The following is a 19,459-nucleotide window of genomic DNA, read 5'->3' on the forward strand; positions in this document are numbered from 1 at the left end:
ACTCTATGTGTTGGTCTTTAATATACTTGCTTCCATTCTGTGTGGTGGGTGCTGTGATCAGAACTTACAACACAAGCTCTTTCCCTGTAACAAGGGATTCTCTTTGGAACCTCTACAAGGGTTTGCTGTTGTATCTGTGTATGTGATTGGAAGTTCCTACACTATAACAAATGCACACACTCAGCTTAAAATTGTATTTGCTTTAAAAATATTCCTCCCTTTAAAACATTTAATGGATTTATTAAGAATAAGAATTGTGGTTTAATTATATTTAGAACTGAGTGTAAAGGAATAGCCTTACCAGCATTTCTGAGTGACAGATACTGAATTTTTTTTCCTGAATCTGACCTGAGGTGGGGTTCCAAGGGTTAATGTCCATAACATGATAAAGGTTATTAAGAGCCATCTACTCTTACAGTTCAGGGTTTCAACCTTTTAAATCTTTGCTTGTTATAAGTAATTAAACTGTAAGTCAGTTTTAGTGCCAAAAAACATTGCTGTTTTCAACCTGTCTAGACTACGAAAGCTTTTAAATGTTGAAAATAAGCTTCCTTTTCTTTTTGAAAATCTATTTTAGCTAGTCAATTTTTTCTTCTGTTTTTAGATGGGAAAACATGTCATCCCAAAAGGATAACATTTAAATAGGAAAAAAAGCCTGGTTTCTGTATCACACATTGGAAAGGGAAGTGATTTACATTAAAAATCAGCATTGAAAGGAGGAAAATCCAAACATACTGCAGATCCTACTCAGAGCAACTAAACATTTGTTGTTGTTGTTGTTGTTTTTAATTTCTGCTTGCACTGAACATTGATCTCTAGGTCTAATGGTATGGTGAAAATGAGATTGAGGTCCCTGGATTCACCTTGCATGATCCCCCTAAGTTAATGGATACATTACACTTCACAGTTAAAATAATGTCTGATGTTCTTTCAGTTGGTGGAAATTTTGCTTAATTTTGCACATGAGTGAGAGACCTTATCACTCTCTAAAACTACCTGAAAGGAAACTGCAGACCGATAGAGATCAGTCTCATCTCCCAAGTAAAAAGCGATAGCACAAGAGGAAATGGCCTCAAGTTCCACCAGGGGAGGTTGAGATGGGATATTAGGAAAAATTTCATCCCTGGAAGGGTTGTTGATCCCTGGAACAGACTGCCTAGAGAGTTGCACTCAGCATCCCTGGAGGAATTTAAAAGATGTGTAGATGTGGTTCTTGGGGATGTGGTTCAGTGGTCACTTGGCAATGCTGGGTTAGTGTTTGGACTTAATGATGTTAAAGATCTTTTCCAGCCTAAAGGATTCTACATTTCTATGAATATTATCTATCTCCACACTGAACAGTTTCTCTAACTTCTCTTTGCAGAACAAGAGCTTCAGATTTCTGACCTTGTCATTCTGAAGTTGTCACATGTTGTGTGTAGAAAGCAAAATAAATTTCAGAGCTGCATTTAAATATTAAAGAACTCAAAGTCAACAAATGTATACCAGATGTATGAAAAACATTTGCTTGTATTTGAAGCTCAATATCTGTCTTCTTTCCTCATTTTTCAGAAACTGAAAATGAAAGTGCACCGCCACCTCCAGGTTAGTGTAAAAAATGCTAATTTGAGCTGTGGCACTAACAACAGATAATGCATAGCCATAATATGGTTTGTGTTCATTGTCTCTTTGAAAGTAAGAGGACAGTAAGGAAAGTAAAAAAAAAAAAAGCCTGCCCAAGTAAGATATCCTCGCTTCACTTTGCCTGATTACTGATTTTTCAGACTCAATTTTTGTTTGTGAGTGATTAGCTGTTTGCTTAATATTGCACATGTCCTTCAGGATACAGGTAAATCATGTCTGTTTAAATTATGTGGTTAAATTATGCTGTCCTCTTTGATGCTGGGCAGCATGTAATTACCAAAATACTCACTTTCATTTCACCTAAAAGATACACTGAGTGTAAAGTTGACAGAATCAAGCATGGGATTAATTTCACTTACTTTTAACCGCTTGAAAATGATGTATCATGTCTGAGTAGTTCAGCAGCTCCACCTCAGACCCTGGGTCATACACCCCCATCCAGTGGGCATTTCCCAGGTAAGCTACCTAAAATGTCACTAGATATCCATGTGCAGGCAGTCTCCCTGAGCAGTGTGATTGATTGTCTAGAATGGAGTGGCTGAGCTCCAGGAAGCCGAAGTTAGGTGAGGCAAAACTCATTCATAAGGATGAGGGCTTCAGGTAGAGCTGAAGCTCTTCAAAGCACAAGAATTCTCTCCGGTGGGAGCTGGAAAGGCAGGCAAGCCTTTGCCCTGTGCCATTGAGTAACTTCACTTACATTCTCAGATAATGGTTAATACATATATCTACAGTATGCATGTCTAATTTAACCATTTGGTGAGTTTTATACTCTTTATAGCAACCTAAATGGCAATTCCAAACAGAACAAATACCCTACAGGTGTTAAATCTGCCTTTACTTACTGTCTTCCTAACCGGTATTTTATAAGGCTGTTTCAAGATGTCCTTGTTTCAACGATACACCCTTGGATTAAAAAATGACAAAGGTATCATTTGCCACAAGGAGTTTCATGGTTAAATTATCCACATATTATTTTTATGTGATGAACTCTTTCATATTGCATATATTTGTAAGGAAACTTAATTGGTTTTTAATTAATGATATTTTACTCAACCATAAAATTTGTACAGTTAATATTAAACTAATTAATTTCACCCTTAGGGTCTTACCTGATATACTTTGTACTTGAATTCATGTTTTTAATCAATCTCAACTTTCAAGTAGAACTAAAATGAGAAACAGCTTTTTGTATACAGAAAGGAATAGCATTTTTGAAGAGTTACATTAAAAACATCTAACATTTTCCAATAATTACCATCTTCCTTTCTATTTAAAAACACAGGATTAAATACAAACTTGCTTCTATAGCCTCCTTTCTTTTCTCCTTACCTGTTTTTCTTCTGAAAAATAAGTAGGGTGTCATTAGGCCTTTATGGTTAGGCACAGACCAATACGGGATATTTCTAAGCTGGACATGCCAGTCACCTCTAGCTTCCTTCTGCCTGACTCAAGATGCTGGCATCTTGGATTATCAAGTGCTAATGCCCTCAGAGGGAAGCTGGTTTCAAGATTCCAAATTTTATAACTTAAAAATAGTTTATTGGACATAAACAAGCACCTTGCACCAGGACATTTTTGGGAAGTCATTGTGAGAGGTCTTTCCACATCTCAGTGTCAAGCCACAGGTGAGGAACACTTTGACTGATGAAGTAGTAGATGGTGAAGTAGACATGCTACCATCTGCTACCAATCTCCTGATGCCAGTTCCTACTGGGAAAAGAAAGTGTTACTGTAGCAAAAGTCCCATTAAATAGGAACATCGGACCAAGATGGACAACCTGACAACTGGAGCTTGGGAATTTAGGGAATTCAGACAGAAGCATCTATGAGTCTGTCACACTACCAGAATGTGGAGTTTCATTTTAAGTTTCAGCTTTAATTTTCATAGTTACTGTGGCTGCACACATGTGAACAAGAAATCAGGATAATCAGCTGGCTCTTGCAGATGTTTTCTCCATGGAACAAAAATTTTCTTAATTCCATCTTGAGAGTGTTAGTCTATTGACCATCACCCAAACCCATGTTCTGTCAGGCAGTTGACAGGTAAGTTTGCCACAGAAAGCCATTGTTCACAGGCAATCGGATATTGTGTTTATACCTCGAAGACAGCACACTTCACATGATTTGACAAGATTGTAGATTGAATTAAGTAGGAAAACAAAACCAATAGGAATCCTATCAAATCCTGAAACAGAGAGAGTGTGGAAATTGGTGTTTTGTTCAAAGCACAGTCCAAGTTTTCTCATACAGATGAAATAAAAAATAATTCCCATTCACCTGCTCAGAGTAGATGACAGGCTGGCAGTTCTGATCAAGAAAACTAAATACAAGTTGTCTTGGCAAGACTATGTGGATAATGATGAAGATGATGATAAAGAATTAAAGAACATCCTCAACACACTCTCTCTGTAATTTTTCTTAAGGATTAACTGAGTGGTAGTAACATATGTCTGATCCAATGTCTTTCCAATTAACAGTGATATGTAATGAATTTCAAAAGCTTTTGTGAATTTGCCCAAGAACAAGAGACTAACAACTGCTGCTTCTGAAAAACCCAGCATTTTTCTTCCACTGAGTCCAGGAGCATCAACCTTACATGACTTGTTCAAAACATAAATTGCACTGATATGCACAGGTTTTAAAATTCTTTATGGGATTGCAAGTCTATGTTACATATACACATATATCAATCATTCTTTAATGTTGCTTTTCCACTACTAGCAGAACCTGCATTTTTTAATGCTGTGTAAGTCTTTCTTTTTACTTTAAGATCCTCTCAAAACTATACTTGTACTTCCTACACAGAACAAACAACACCACAGGAGGGTGGAAATGAAAAGGGTAAAGGTAAGTCTGAAACCATACTATAAAAATGGGCAGTAAAGATAACATTCCTAAATGCTATTCTGATGCTGGGTTGTTTGAGCTTTCATTCAGAATTTTTGTGCTGAATTTTGGAAGTGTGATGTGAGACTTCCTAGATCCTTTTTCTGCATGACTTAGCCAGCACAAGGAAACTATGATACTCGTGAATATCTTCAAAAATTCTGCAAACCAGACAGATACTCTATCAACAGTATTTATATTGACTGTTCAATTAATGGATCAAATTACAAGTGATTTGCATGAGCAGAAAGCTGTGTTTAAATGAGTCTGGGTGTTGCCCCTGACCAAGCTTGCTAAAACCCAGATGCTGTGCACATTGGTTGCTTTTAAATAAAGTGGACAATGTCCTACTCTAATTCTAGGCTGTTTCTGTTCTACCACAGAAACTTGATATTTTACCTTTCAGAAATCTCCATAGATTTTTTCATCTCAAATAAAAAAAAATCGCACATTCATCTTTCCGTCCTCACTGGGAGCCCAGGAGCTGAGCTCTTTACAGGTTCTGAAAAGTGTCTTTGAGGACTGTCTGCTGTGAACAAATAGATAACTGTTCCACGAGCAACACATGCAAGATTCAGCTCCAGTTTTAATACACAGCTTTCTGCTGCTGAGATTATATTCTAGCTCCTCTGGTTAGGAGGATACATTTTGAGCAAACTGGGACAAATTTTTGTGGAAGCCCTGCCAAAACAGAAATCAAACACCCCATCGGGTTATTTTGAAGACAATAATCCCATTTTTTTAACTGAATTCTGATTAAAGGCTAAACCAGACCAAGTTATGCTTACAACTGACGCAATGCTTGATTTTCATATGGCATGGCTACGCTTTTTCATGGCAAATCAAGAAATGGCTTGCTTGAAAATGTATTCTGGCTTTTGGTGTCTTCCAAACAAAATCTTGTCTTTTAGACAGACTGGATGCATACTTGATACTTGCAGATTTATTTGGCAATGGCATGCATGGCTATTTTTCTCAGCAGAGTCAAAATATAAACACTAAGAATGTGTGATTCAAGTACCCTTTTGAAAATAAAAATGCTGAACCAGGCTTCAGTGCATGCTATTTTGCCAGTTATCTTTGCATTGAGCAATTATTTTGACACACAAAATTTGTGTGAGTAATCAAATCTGTCAACTCAGTAATGGAAATGCAATTCAGAATAATTTGCATGCCTAATGATAGGAAAAAAGATGAAGGTCTTGCCTCAAGCTATTCCAACAGTTAGTTCTGCTTGCTTTAATTTGGATATGAAAGAAATGTTTGTTCCCAAACTGAACATGAATGGTGATTTCCTCACTGCTTACAAGCCTACATTTCAGTGAATAAAAATGAAAACATGGTAGGTAACTTATCCAAAACTTCTATTACCTTCTTACACATCATTATGTTTCTCTTTTGAATTTAGTGAAGGACACAAGTATTTTCTAGGAGGAATAATGTTCCTCCTGAGAGAAATCTTTTAGTGCTAGGAAGATTTTACTACCAAAAAATATTGTTTGAGATCCTACTATGGAAACTTTGCCCAGTTTCAGTCCTTGGTGGCAGCTGTTGCCTCTGTAAAAATTCCAGCCAATGTCTGAATATTAATACGAAGATGACCTTCTGCCATGTTACAGTAAAACTGTCACCTCTGCAAAGCAAAGTAGATGTCATTGCCAGACACTCGGTAGTAATACTTCTAAAAATTAGTTACAGTGCAGTTGTTCCTATCAGCACTTGTTTTATCGCAGAATGTCACCAAGTAAGGAAAAACATATTTTCATTGAGTGATTCCTTCAGGGTTTTGTGCCAGAAAAAAACAAAATCATCTTTATAATGGTGAATACAATTCACAAAAATGGAAAAGGTTCCATTCTTCCAATCTTTCCAAAACCATTTACACTTGAAAATGAACAGTTCAGCAAGGAAATTATGACAGAACGAGCTAGATGTTAGCTTGCATATAAGCTATAAATAAAATACTTTCTGCAGCTTTTTGGGTACTTCCCTGAATGAGAAAGAGATGGGAAACTTTCATATCTGAATTCCACAGCAATTACACAATACTTTTGTGCCAGCAGTTGTGATCAGTTTGCTGATAATTTATGAGACACTGTAGGAACCTGAAATGGGACTGTGCTGACATCTAAGAAAGATATCTTGGTAGTCCATGTAAATCCCATAGTCCATCATGTTCACCTCATCCCTAAGAAAAAATTAACAGACCTTAGGAATATAGAGTATACCTATCTGTTTGTCTGTTTTATTGTTCTATTTCCTTTTAGTACTTATTGTCTGTGTGAAATTACCTATTTATATTCCTTTGTGTTCATTGTAAAGCTATGAAATGAAAAACAGTGTGGTAAATTCTTTGTATCTCATCGTTATTTTTCTTATATTGGTAGCTCAGAGCAGTAAACATAAAATTTTCTTTCATAAAATTAACCAGTAAAAATATATATAATAATGTTGTAAAAAATTCAGGATATGTGTGATCATCCATTTTATTTTCAGAGAAAAAAAGTGAATCAGCAGAAATTCCTCCAAATTTACTACGTTGTCTTATACTCATTCAATTTAAATGCTTATGTCTTCACTTTTAATTTTAGTATTATCTTACAGATTAAATATATTATAATTTTGTTCCCACTTGCTGGAATAATAATAAAATTTTAATATCAATTTGCTCATTCCTTTTTTTAGGTGCCATCCAGCCATTGAAAGAGCTACTAAAATTTCCATATATTTTACTGATACCTTTCCTCTAGGTTCTTCCAACCATCTACTAAAATGTTCATCGCATGTGTCATCCTTGTATTTTTCCAGGTTTCACTTATCCATTTGTCTCCCTACTAAAACTTCCCCTCCATGGCTAGGTACTTCATTTGCCATTTCCAAAGTGCCAAGTCCCCTTGAAGGGACTCAGATTGGTAACTGAAGTCAACTAAATTTGAAACTCTCAGTCTTGCTGTGCTCTGTAATTTCAGCATAAACAACAGAATAGGAAAATAAAATAATGTACAATTAATGGGTTTTCACCACTTCTGCACAACATTAAGTTTGTCAACAATGCCAGTGCCATCGGCTGATGGCAGAATAGAAACTTTCATTTTGTGTGGGATGTTTCAGACCAGGGGAAAGTAGGTCTAAAATCCTTGATACCAGCAGCTCATATATGAATGAGGAATTAATTTTTTTGGCAGATTTTTCTAGATTCGCTGTGCCAGCTGTCAGAAATTATAATGTTTAGGTTATTTTAATGTTTAAGTGCGTTTAGATTAGCTTCTTTGGAGATATGGAGAGTTCTTTCATCCAACAAGGATCTATTCCTGATGAAGCTCAGTCTGCTCCACAGTTAATGTTATCATTTAGAAACAAGGAAAAGAAACATAAATACCCTATATGTTAATAAGAGTGTGCCACAGACAAAGATTTCTATGGAGCAATGCATCTTATCAGCCTGCTGTCAAATGAATCAATTGATTTCCTCATACCAAACTCTTGTCATGCAACAGATTGAAAAATATATTCCATTAAACATTTACTTGCAGAAGATAAGGGCAGTGAATTAATGATCATGGTTCTACTGACAGATCTGTTTTTTTGCTGTTTTTGTTATCTTCAAATAGACTTTATTGCTAGCACAAACTATAATTCATCACAGAAACTGAATTGGCTCTAGCTGCTGAACCAAGTCAGTCCATTTTGTCCTAGAAGCCAGAGATAGAAGAAGTGATGGATTGACAATTACCCATTTACCAAAACAATTCCTTCAGCATGTACTGTTTTCATACTCTTTCCATTTCTAAAACATTCAATTGGGCTTTCATCTTATTACTTCTGACATGTTTGTTTGTTTCATTTGTTTGTCTTTGATGTTAACACTTTGCTTGAAAAATGATAGATTACCCTTCAGAAACCCCAGTGATCCCTCTGCAAAACTAATAACTTCTTTTTGGGTTTTTTGGTTTTTCAAATGATTAAATGAAAAAGAAATCTGAGTGGTCCTTTCATAACTTGCTTATCATACATCACCATGTAGGATGCATCACATCAAATGTTTTACGCTAGTCTTAATTATTTTTTTCAGCCAAATAGCTCTTTGAGCCATCATCAATCACAATGGTGACATCATTGACAAAAAGAGCTGAAAGTACACTCAATGCTTTCATGAAATATGGAGAAATATTTGCAGTGGAAGCACATAGTCTTGCAGCCATTTAGTCGCTAATGCAGTATGTTAAAACATCTGACATGACTTAATCATCACCGTGCTTTTACTGAAAATCAAAATTTTCAACATCTGCTTCTGGCATTGGATGATACAGGTCATGAGGATGCTTCCATTTTTTTAATTTTTTTTTTCCCTCTATGAATAAGAAAAAATATTTGGAAGATAACACATTAATCCTTCATGTGTAGGCGTACCTTTTACAATTCTCATCTTCCTCCCAAGGGATCTTTAAAATGAAGTTGACGAATCATTAAAAAGGAATGAGTAAAATGTTATGGTGAAGTAGAAAAATTCTATTAACAGATTTTTAATTAACCTTCAGTGGTTAAACAAACCCAAAAATTCAATATTGCCAGTTTATGAAAACACAACTATATTTCATATGTTTGTCATAGTTATTACATTTTTCCTTGAAAAAAAGATAGATAAATTATAACTTTAAGGTCAAAATCAAAGGATAAGTTCTGATTTAAAATTTGATTTTGGAAACAAAAATACAAGATATAAAAAAAATCTACCCCCCCGAAAAAGTATCTTTAAAGATGTGGGTTAATATCTTTCCAAAGCTGTTCTTGTTTAACTTTGTTCTCCATTTTGAAATGTTCTACAGATTATTTTCTGATACTGTATATAAACATGTTATCTTCATATTACTTACGTATTTAATCCTAAAGATATCTAATTTATTTTTGTCTTTCAAATGATACCTTGGTTGTTTTCTTTCTTTTACCATTAGGCTTTTAAGACACCAAGACTTTTTGTTTATTTTTATCAAAGCTGATCTCTGAGGTTTCTAGTCAACATCTAAAATTCAAAGAGACTCTTGTAAAGATGGTCTTTATCTTATTCTGGTTTTCAAATAATCATGATTACATTATTTCCATTTAATGTCAGTTTCATGGTTTTTTTAGGGTTTTGATTCATATAGATATACGCCTCAATGTATTCTATATGATTAAACATTCTAAAATACCTGGGTAACAATTACTTGCAGTGATTTTGTATTTCATGACAGTCAACTTTTAGTGTAATCAATAGGAAAACCCAGCATAGTGATAATGGTTCTTTCCTTGTTTAAAATTATTTTCCTGTTGATATGAGGAAAAACTGAGTTGTGTATCCCTTGCACTTGAAATTAATATTATAGTATAGAAATTACAAAGTATAAATAGAGGGGACTAGTTTTAACTTTTTCATATCTTGATTTAATAATGTTGAATGCATATGTGGTGCACATTTTAATTGCAGACGTGGTCATCAGAGAAATGACATCTTCCTCAGGTTAGATATGTGATTCTCCTTCATTTCATTGTGGCTTTCTTATTGTAATTACTGTGGATTACATCTCTAACAAACAGAATCACTCCGCAGCTCTCATATAAACTCATGATTTAATCATAGATCACAGTCCACATCTCATTTTGTTTTTTACTTGCTTGAAACATTAAGGTTTACCATTTCAGCTACTGAATTATGCAAAGCTTTCCTCATCAGTTTGAAGCTTCCATTGTGAATGCTCCTGAGTATTGCAATTTATTTTTTCCCTTTCTTTTGCAGGTTTTACATTTTCATGTAGTTGTTTTAAAGCAGATGACCGCCTGTGCTTTCAGTTTCTTCATGTGCTTTTTCATTTGTATTTCTTTTCACAGATGAAGATGACACCTCAGTTAGTACTCCACCGGCAGGTTAGGACTGTGATAGTGCTTTGAGTGTGTATGTATGTATGTATGTATTTTTCTCTTGAATATGAATGAAGAAAGAGTCCAGGCCAGCAGACTGAACGTAAAACAAACGACTTAGAAAAAAATTTATAGTGCCCTATATTTTATTAATCTCTGTTCAAGTTACAAGACCCTTATATCAGCTAAGTCCCTGTCCTATCCTGTCTTGAGGTCTTTAGTGGATCTCCCAGTGGAAGGTAAAATGTTGGTCAGTAGATCCAAAAGCAACTCCAGGTAAATAAATATACTCTTTAAATAATCAAAATATTGTCCCTCAGACAAATATTGAAGAACAGAATTTAATCCGTTACCTGGAGCTAGACAAATCATGGAAAAAACATCAGCCTCATGTAACGTTTCCAAGGAAAGTCTTGAACGGAGTTAAATTAATTTAGACTTTCCAGAGAAAAGTGGTGAAGATTTCTGGGGTTTTTTCTCCGCTGTTCACTTTTTTCTGGTATTCAACTATTTCCTCATAGATATGGTCCCAAATATTTAGTCTGATCTTTTTGTATGAAGAATCAATGTTCTTAAAATCCCAGTAATCTGAGGTCAATTAAGCTGTGGTCTCTGAGCTGGTGTCATCAAAATTGCTCTTCCCTTTCAGATGGGATGTCTAAGCCAGCAGAAAGAAAAGATTCAGGTGAGACCTCCTGAGAAACATGATGAAACACTCCCAAAATTAAATAATATAAATACTGTTTAGATTTTATTTTTAAAAGATAATACTTTATTTTCATTGTTTAGACAGTAGCAAACTATAGCTGTTGAAATGCTTCAAAGCAAATAGGTTTCTAGCAGCCAAACCAGGAGTGAGAGAAGGCTGTGCTGCACAGAGCAGGACATGTATAGCAGCACTTGGCACATACATACATACCTATCTATCTATATCTGTTTCTGTATAGATAGATACATAGCTGTTCCATTCCTCCTCAGCCTACAGGAATTCCACTCCTACATTCAGCCTCACCCAAATCCCACACACAGGTCCCAGAAGACTGTAGGAGAATGGCTTCTTCTCACACCTCAAAGGACGGTGGGGAAAACTTAGCAAAACCATCATAACCTCTTTCTTCCTACCCTGGCAGGTAATGCACATTGCACCCACTCTCGTGGTTTCAGGATTTGCAGCCTCTGGAACAAAATGAGCAGCTGGTACTTCAACCATGGTTATAGACCTGGCATAGCAGCCTATGCCAGCCTGCGTCAAACCCACCTTCCCTTCTGTTTGTTTAATAAATAGGAAAATGTTAATATCTAAAGGCCATGATAATACTTAGGTGATCTTTTATGTGGTACCAAATTAATGACTCTGTGTAAGCTTTTTCCCATTTATTAATATCCTTTTTCCATATCATCCCGTGGCATGTTAGGTTTGTTACTGCACGTGATCAGATCCTGTAATATCATCACTTCATCCTCTTCTCACCAATAACCTTCATTTGTTCTCATGTTGTGGTATAATCTAAATGTTTAGATTATTTAGATTATAGAGAGTATATATATAGATATGTATCTATATATATATATTTGCATTCATTTATGTCTGTGTAAATCATTTCATGTATGTGTCTATATATGTGTACATACATGTGTGTATAAACATTAATGTCTTTACCTGTGAGAAATTTTGTACAAGCAGGCAGATACAGAGATGCTAGGCACACTATCCACAATTGACTGAAACACAAAGATTTTATAGCAAAGCTATCTAGCATTTTGATACCTTTTTAAAATTCATAATAGACTTTAGGATAATAAAACCAATTTGTTTGCATTTTCCCAAGGTTGCCATGAGCTGTGCTGCATTTGTAGGTGGTAGAAATTTTCATGAGTTGAAAAGATTCCCACAGCAGTAATCACTACATATCAGAAAGACTATTCTGACCTCCAACTTTAATTAGTTTCCCCTCTGTACTGGCAATAACTCCTAAAAAAACAGAGAGGTGGCATTTTGGACTACAGGTTGGAATATGAGACACGTGCTTTGCCTCTCTGCGGAAAGTGAGCTGAAAACAGACAGGCATTCACTGCCTCGCTCTCCTTGCACTTTCTGCTAGAATCTGTTTTGACCATGGATTTACCCAAGATGTAATGGCATAGCACAAAGCTAGAGCTGTCCAGATAAACAGGAAGACCAGAAACATACAGCTATCCTGGTACAGTGCTCTGCCCTGGGGACACCACTCATTTGCTGCTTCTCTCAGTACTGCTGTTCCTTTTCAGTTCCAAACCTCCAGTTTCCAGAAGAGAAGCTGCTGTGTCTGAGCATATGGCACAATCTTTTCCATCTGACAAACTACTTTTTCCATAAAATATCACATAAAATTCACATGGCAGGATCCCCAAATTCTATTCTATTCAAATAGGTCAAATTCTATTGACTAATCCCCAAATTCTCTGCTTCTGTCATGGCAGAGAAGAAAGCTCAGAAGTGCACTTCATCCCTACCCTACTTTGCAGACATGGAGGAGGAACCAGCTTGTACAATGGACTTAGTTTGGGTTGAGAGAGATCTACTGAAACTGTGAATCAGATTTGGGGATTTTTGTGCTTCTGGCTGTTTGTGTTTTCAGAACCTCCATCTCTTCTGAAAAACAAAGAGCTGACCTTTGTGCATCGCCTCTGTAAAGCACTCATGGTTGAATGCTGGTGCCATTCAAGTTGCTCAGTGCCCATCCTGGCTGATCAGGATCCCCTCTCCTCCTCCCTGATAGTTCCATTTTCTGTCACCACGGAGGTAGAGCTCTTGCAGGAGCTGTACACAATGCGACAGCCAAGCAATGGATGTCAGTGTGAACAAAAGCTTACATGTCTTTCAGGACATCTGAAGAGAAAGGTGCTAGGGCTAGAGAGTTTAGGAAGTTCAGGTAAGTGTACTTTGGAGGGAGTAAAACACCCTCAGATGACTGATATTTCCCCCTCTCTCTGCATCTCAGTATGGTCTCTTGGAGAAGGAGCTCCAGAAGAGTCAGAAAAACGCGATGACTCCCAAAGATCCACTTTATTTGTCGAGAAACCACAGAGTGGGACAGTGAGTGTTGGTGAGTGCCTACGAACAAAACCAAAAGCCACTCCCAGAGGCAGAGGCTGAGCTGGGAATGGTGTGTGCAGATTCTGTAGCATTCAGGTTCTGCCCTCAGCTGCAAATACTGCCCCTGGTTTTAGCTGGAGGTGAACTCTGCTCCAAAGGCAAAAGGGCTGTATGGAGAGACTCAAAACCCAATTGTTTAACTCAAGACCAGCTCAAAATCTAATAATTTACTGACCATAATGGTAAGATGTATAGTTTCTGGAGAAGAAAGCTGGTTATTGTGATACTGTTGGCTGTACTGTTATGGATACATCACGAAGGTTTTATTCAGGATAGCAGCAGAAGGCTTCCAGACCCAAAATCATTAACCTCTGCACCACTGCAGTATTTCATAGTCTGTGTGACTCCATCTGACTCTTAAGGTTGTGGTAGAGCCCAGGGAGGCTGAATAGAGTGGAAGTGAAATAAACTTGTAGAGATGCAACTGACCAACCACATGTTCTTCAACAGCTGCATCATTCTTTTCTCTTTCTGACAGGTGGGAACATTACATTTATAGCCAAAGTAGAAGCCAAAGATCTTCTCCGAAAGCCAAATGTTAAATGGTTTAAAGGGAAATGGATGGATCTGGCCAGTAAAGCGGGGAAGCACCTGCAGCTGAAGGAATCCTTTGAGCGCCACACTAAGGTGTGTTTTTACTTTTTCTTCTTATGGGGACAAAGCTCCAAAGAGAGCTTAGAGATCAGTTTAAGACAACAGGTAGAAGTTCAAGAGCAGTGAAGTCTAACCCTGACTTACCCACACATATTTCAGAGGTGATCTCTGACCCTTTGCAGAAGTAGATTTTCTGCTCTCTCTTTTCTGCGCAAGACAAGTAATGGTGGGGAAATCAAAATTTTCTGATCCCGTTTCTGGGTTGCAGTTTCTTTTCAGAGCCCATTATTTGAGTTATTCTTTGTTTCTAGTGCATGTCTGAACTCATGTTTACTCATGTAAACTCATGTTTTAACTCCTGCTTTGTGCAAATGCATCCCCCAGGTTAACAAACAACTGTGCTTGATTTTTAGATTCACACATTTGAGATGCAGATCATCAAAGCTAAGGAAAACTATGCAGGGAACTATCGCTGTGAAGTATCTTATAAGGACAAATTTGATAGCTGCTCTTTTGACCTTGAAGTCACTGGTAAGGTTCCATTTGTATCTGTAAATATTTATAGGGATTTCTTTCTCTTTTTTTTTTTTTTTTCTTTTTTTAATTTGAAATGATACTTCATTTTGTTCAGACCCTTTAAATGAAATGAAGCTGGAAGTGAACATTTTAGCATAGAGCTCAGAGAATTTTCATGTGAATGCAATTTATTGTCTAAATGAACACTGTAATAGATTCCATGTGAGATATTTATCCAAGAATTAGAAAAGCTGGCAGGTAAAACCAGTATTGAACTTAAATTGGGATCTGGCACACAAAACCCAGGGCTTTGTGTGTGTCCTTAGAGGTCAGCAAGATGGGGGTCAGCCTGGCTCCATCCTTCACTGGCTGTGAATCAGAACCTTTTAATCTGATTCAGGCTGTCCCAAAGGAGTAATTCACACAAGGGGGATCCCACCTTGCCCCAACAATCAGTGTGAGTCTGTAGCTGTGGAGGAGACTGTCTCCTTCCTCTGATGCTGAAAGAGGACAGCAGGGAAGAAAGCATAGGAAGTGCAAAGAAAAAAAGTCCAGAGCCTGTGAATAAAGCTGGAAGGGGAATAGAAAGAAACATCAGAGAAACAGATCTCCTTCTCAGAACTGCAGAAAGTACTTCAGAGAAATGGTATGCTTAGCACTGAGCATCTTTGCAGAAACCAGAACCTAATGCCTAAGGGGGTCACTTATCAGGAAACTGAACAAATTTCATATTCCAGATCACACTGATTACATAAATGATTCAAATTATGTTTTTAATTCCCGTATTACCATTATTTCATAGAATCTTCCCAAGCTGCTCCATCCATTGACATCAGATCTGCTTTCAAAAGAAGGTAACTTCAGTGATCCTATCAAGCTCCTCGGTAATGGATACTGGTAGCATGCATAGAGCTTGTGTCAGACAATTGTATCAAGTACTTTATAAAACTGTTTTTGTAAATATAGATTAAAGAAGTGGGATTTAGAGTAATTTCTGGTAGGTGGAATGAGATAGTTACAACACATAGATAGTACATACAGTATTAAATACCCCTACTGTGAAATTACAAGTGTCATTAATTTAAAGGAAGATTGAATATGTAAGTCAATTAAATATATGTTTCTTTGGAGGTTTTTAAAAATATATTTTCATTCATTAAAATATTCTACTGCATGTTTCCTGAAAGCTGTCAGCCACAATATGAAAGTTCCTGGTCCCAATCCTGCACTGATTAAAAGCAGAGAGAAAATTCACACTGATTGCAAGAAGACAGGATCTGGCTTTGTAACCTTACAGTAAACAGTAAATACCATCAGTAAGGGAAAACAGCAAATAGTATAGTACAGAATGTAAGGTAATGCATTGTGTCTTAAGGTTTGTTACCTTTCTGATAAAGTAGCAATTCTAACCAATATAGGTGTCATATTTTTGTGATGAAATATATAAAAAACATATAGAATGAAACTATTTTGCAAACAGATAATGAATGCAGTTTTAAAATTTACAAGTAAAGTTTTAATTCTGAAATAACTGCCTTTATTTAGAGAGCTTTAATTTAATGATAAATACAAAAGATATTACATTCAAGGTGCATTTCCTTCTTCAGCACATTTTTAAAAATGCAATAATTAGTCAGCCCAAGCAGATGAAGATATCTCAGTATTTTCTGGTTTTTTAAATAATACCTTGCATGTAAAATCTTGATTAAACATTGGTTTCATTGCAGTTAAGTTACCTTTTTAAAAAATATTTAGGGCATTTCTTTTGTCGATATGTGCTCTATGATAAGGTAATTCTTCTAAAGATCACATCATAGAAAGAAATGCACCTTCACAGAACTGTGGTTCTATCAGTAAAAAAGGACCATGTACTGTTTTATTCTTTTTTATAACTGTTTTCTCCTTTCATTTAGAAAGAGGTTAAATCTTTAAGGTTAAGTACTTTTCAATCAGTATTTGACAGAGCTATGCATTGTTAAAAGCATCACCCAGCAATGCAAATCCTTGTTTTGTATTCACAGAAAGAGATCAGCACAAGCCCTTTGTTTTGTCCACTACGGAAATGAAAAACAAAGCTGGTTGTGTTGTCTAGCTCCCATTTGTTTGTGTTACTGAAATCCAACACAAACCTCGGCAAATTTATGTACTCAGTTACAAAAATTTGCCATCAAAGTATAAGAAGCAGCAATACAAACCTTTGTGTTATTTTTCACAAGTGCCTACAGAAACACAATCCGTGTGAAAAAGCATACAAGTTTGTGTTGATTTTATACAATTATTTGTGTGTCTGGACAATGTTGAGTGTATGAGAACTGTGGAGCGTTTGCAATGTGTGTTGTCTAAGTCTTCCTGTATTAAACAAAGATTTGATCTTTTTCTGTTAATAACAGTGGTGAAGGACAAGAGGATGCAGGAGAACTTGACTTTAGTGGTCTCCTGAAACGTAGGTGAGAACCAAGTGATGCAGTGAGCAGGTGTGGATTGCAAACCTCTAGGTTCGCACACAGAAACAGTCAGGTGTAGCATTAATAACTCCTTAAGAATTTTGTGACCTTTCAACTTCTTAATGTTTCTAACTGTTATTATTCTCGTAGTATAATATGCAAATGTTCAGTTAATTTTACCTCTAAGTGTGCAGAAAAGAAACCTCAGATCTGAGTGCACTGGGGGAAAAAATGAGCCTCAGCCTAAAGAGGCCAATAACGTTTAGTTCATTTGCTGTTTATTTTGTGTTTGCATGGAAGGCAGAGGGGGGGCAAATTTCCTACACAGGGATGAGCAGTACAGAAAATTGAGTCTGGTGCAACAGTAAAAAAACCTGAAAGGGTTAAATTTATCTCCATGGGTACATCTTCACTTGATTTTATTAGCATTCTTATATGAAAAAATCATGTATCATGTTTTCTAGTCATAGATAACTGGTATAATTCTTCGTTTTTGTTTTTTTTAATATGTACACACAAATGCTCAGTAATGTTTTATTTAACTCAAATGTTTTGATGGATAAAAACTGGGGCACATGTTTCTCTGACTTGCCTTGAAAATCTGGTGTTCTGATAGTTATGTCTCCAGTTATCTGAGATCTTAAACCCAGTTTAGTCTTTCACCAGATGAAGACTAGTTAATTCATCATCTTTTAAAATCGAGCAGAGAAATTCTGTATGCTATGGAAATCAACGGCAGCTGATCACAGAGAACTGGAAAAGGAATTACATCCTTTATCTCATCTACCACTTACTCTGAAAGAGGAAAATCTGCAGTGTTAATTACATTCAAAGGTCACAATGGGCTCATCAGCTATGGGGGGGAGGATAGTGTTTAAGCAACTAAAGGACACAGGAAAAGCTGAAGCTGAAAGTAGGCAAAGAATTACTTGGACCAGTTCTCATCCACCAGGTCTTTGGTTTTTCAATCTTCTCATCCCTAATTAGGACCTTCAGTTTGTTCTTTCATCCTACTAATAAAACTGGCCATGGCAGTTCTCATGACTGCCTGTGTGGTGTTTCAGGAGTAACATGAGAATTGCATGCGAGAGTTCTTGGTGGTTTTGTGGAAAGATAAATGTGATTTAAGAGACATCACCTCTTTACTAACAATTAACTCTTAAGATTTGTAAGACAAATACTGTACAGCCTTATAAACATGGTATACCTATTGTGTGTTTAATGGATAAAGCAAATATTTAGTTCTTAGACACCATTATTTGACTTTGGTCAAATTGGTTCACCATGCTTCAGGCCCTGAAATGCAACCTCATATTTCTGAGCTTAATTTAATAAGATTGTTAATTAAGCCACAGTGTGGATATTAATATCCATGTGTTTGGATATTAACATCCATCATTATGAAGACAAATCCATGGTTTCATTTCAATTTTTATGACAAGCAATGTTGGAGGTGCATTCTTTTTCTTTTATTTTTTGGTTGTATGACCAAGGAAAGACCTAGAACTTTTCCTTTTTGGCTCATACTACTTGAAACATGTTTTTTTTCAAAAAAAACAAAACAAACCTAAATGCATAGAATCAATATACTGTCTATTTTCTAATTTTCTGCTGGTTGGCAGGCAGACATATCAAGTCTTATCTCAGTAAGCCACACCATGACTGGATATGCTTTGTCAATGCAGTGGATCAGTAGCAGCATGAAATTCCAAGAGGCACAAGATCTAAAAACCACTCAAATATTTAGGTCCTTGATGGCTTTTTGTTTTTGTTTTTGTTTTTTTTTTTTAAGTACATCTTTCAACAAAATTGCACAAAGAGATATGAAAGTGATTTCATGGCAAGGTCAATCTGCTTAGGAAATACTATGCTCTGTTTGGCCTTTGGCCTCGGCTCAAACTACTGAGGTCTCAGACCAAAATTGGCTTGCTCTAAGCATTAAAAATTTGTTCTCCAGTTATGCAAGAGGAAAACGAGCCTGGAATTGAGTCTTTCAATCTGGTTGAAAATCAGGATCCTCATTCCCAGCTGCTGCCTGGTTTTAAGGGGAGCTCTGTTTTGATTCCCACAGAGTGCACATCTCTGGCATGGGCAGACACTGGTGAGCAGCCAGCCCTGGGAAAGGACAGAGCTGCCCCATGGGGGTGGGTCTCAGCTTTTACAGGTCTTTTTCATGTTTCTAACTGGAAGGGCTGATCTCGAGCTTCCCCCATGCAGGAGGAATTTCACAGAAGTGGCAGCATTCACTGTACCGTCACCCTCTGGAAGGCATGAGCACAGATAAAAGGAATGAAATATAAAATTGCATTCCTGAGGTTGTCTAACTTACACTGCTGTCTCAGAATTATTGTATTTGAAAGACTAC

General features: G+C 36.5%; 1 protein-coding gene across 3 annotated transcripts in view; it reads left to right on the forward strand.

Moving 5' to 3' along the window:
• Positions 1-19,459, forward strand: part of LOC131573525 (myosin-binding protein C, slow-type-like) — a 69,712-nt gene that overhangs the window by 19,764 nt on the left and 30,489 nt on the right. The window contains exons 2-11 of one of the 3 annotated variants that reach the window (XM_058827550.1): positions 1,552-1,584; positions 4,429-4,470; positions 9,974-10,006; positions 10,375-10,410; positions 11,054-11,089; positions 13,386-13,490; positions 14,019-14,167; positions 14,548-14,665; positions 15,453-15,504; positions 17,041-17,097. In XM_058827550.1, coding sequence (XP_058683533.1) covers positions 1,552-1,584; positions 4,429-4,470; positions 9,974-10,006; positions 10,375-10,410; positions 11,054-11,089; positions 13,386-13,490; positions 14,019-14,167; positions 14,548-14,665; positions 15,453-15,504; positions 17,041-17,097 — 661 coding nt within the window. The remainder of the gene's footprint in view (positions 1-1,551; positions 1,585-4,428; positions 4,471-9,973; positions 10,007-10,374; positions 10,411-11,053; positions 11,090-13,385; positions 13,491-14,018; positions 14,168-14,547; positions 14,666-15,452; positions 15,505-17,040; positions 17,098-19,459) is intronic. The other 2 variants (XM_058827551.1, XM_058827552.1) reach the window with 2 other exon arrangements.

This window comes from Poecile atricapillus, chromosome Z (assembly GCF_030490865.1).
Source record: "Poecile atricapillus isolate bPoeAtr1 chromosome Z, bPoeAtr1.hap1, whole genome shotgun sequence".
Taxonomy (NCBI): Eukaryota; Metazoa; Chordata; class Aves; order Passeriformes; family Paridae; genus Poecile; species Poecile atricapillus.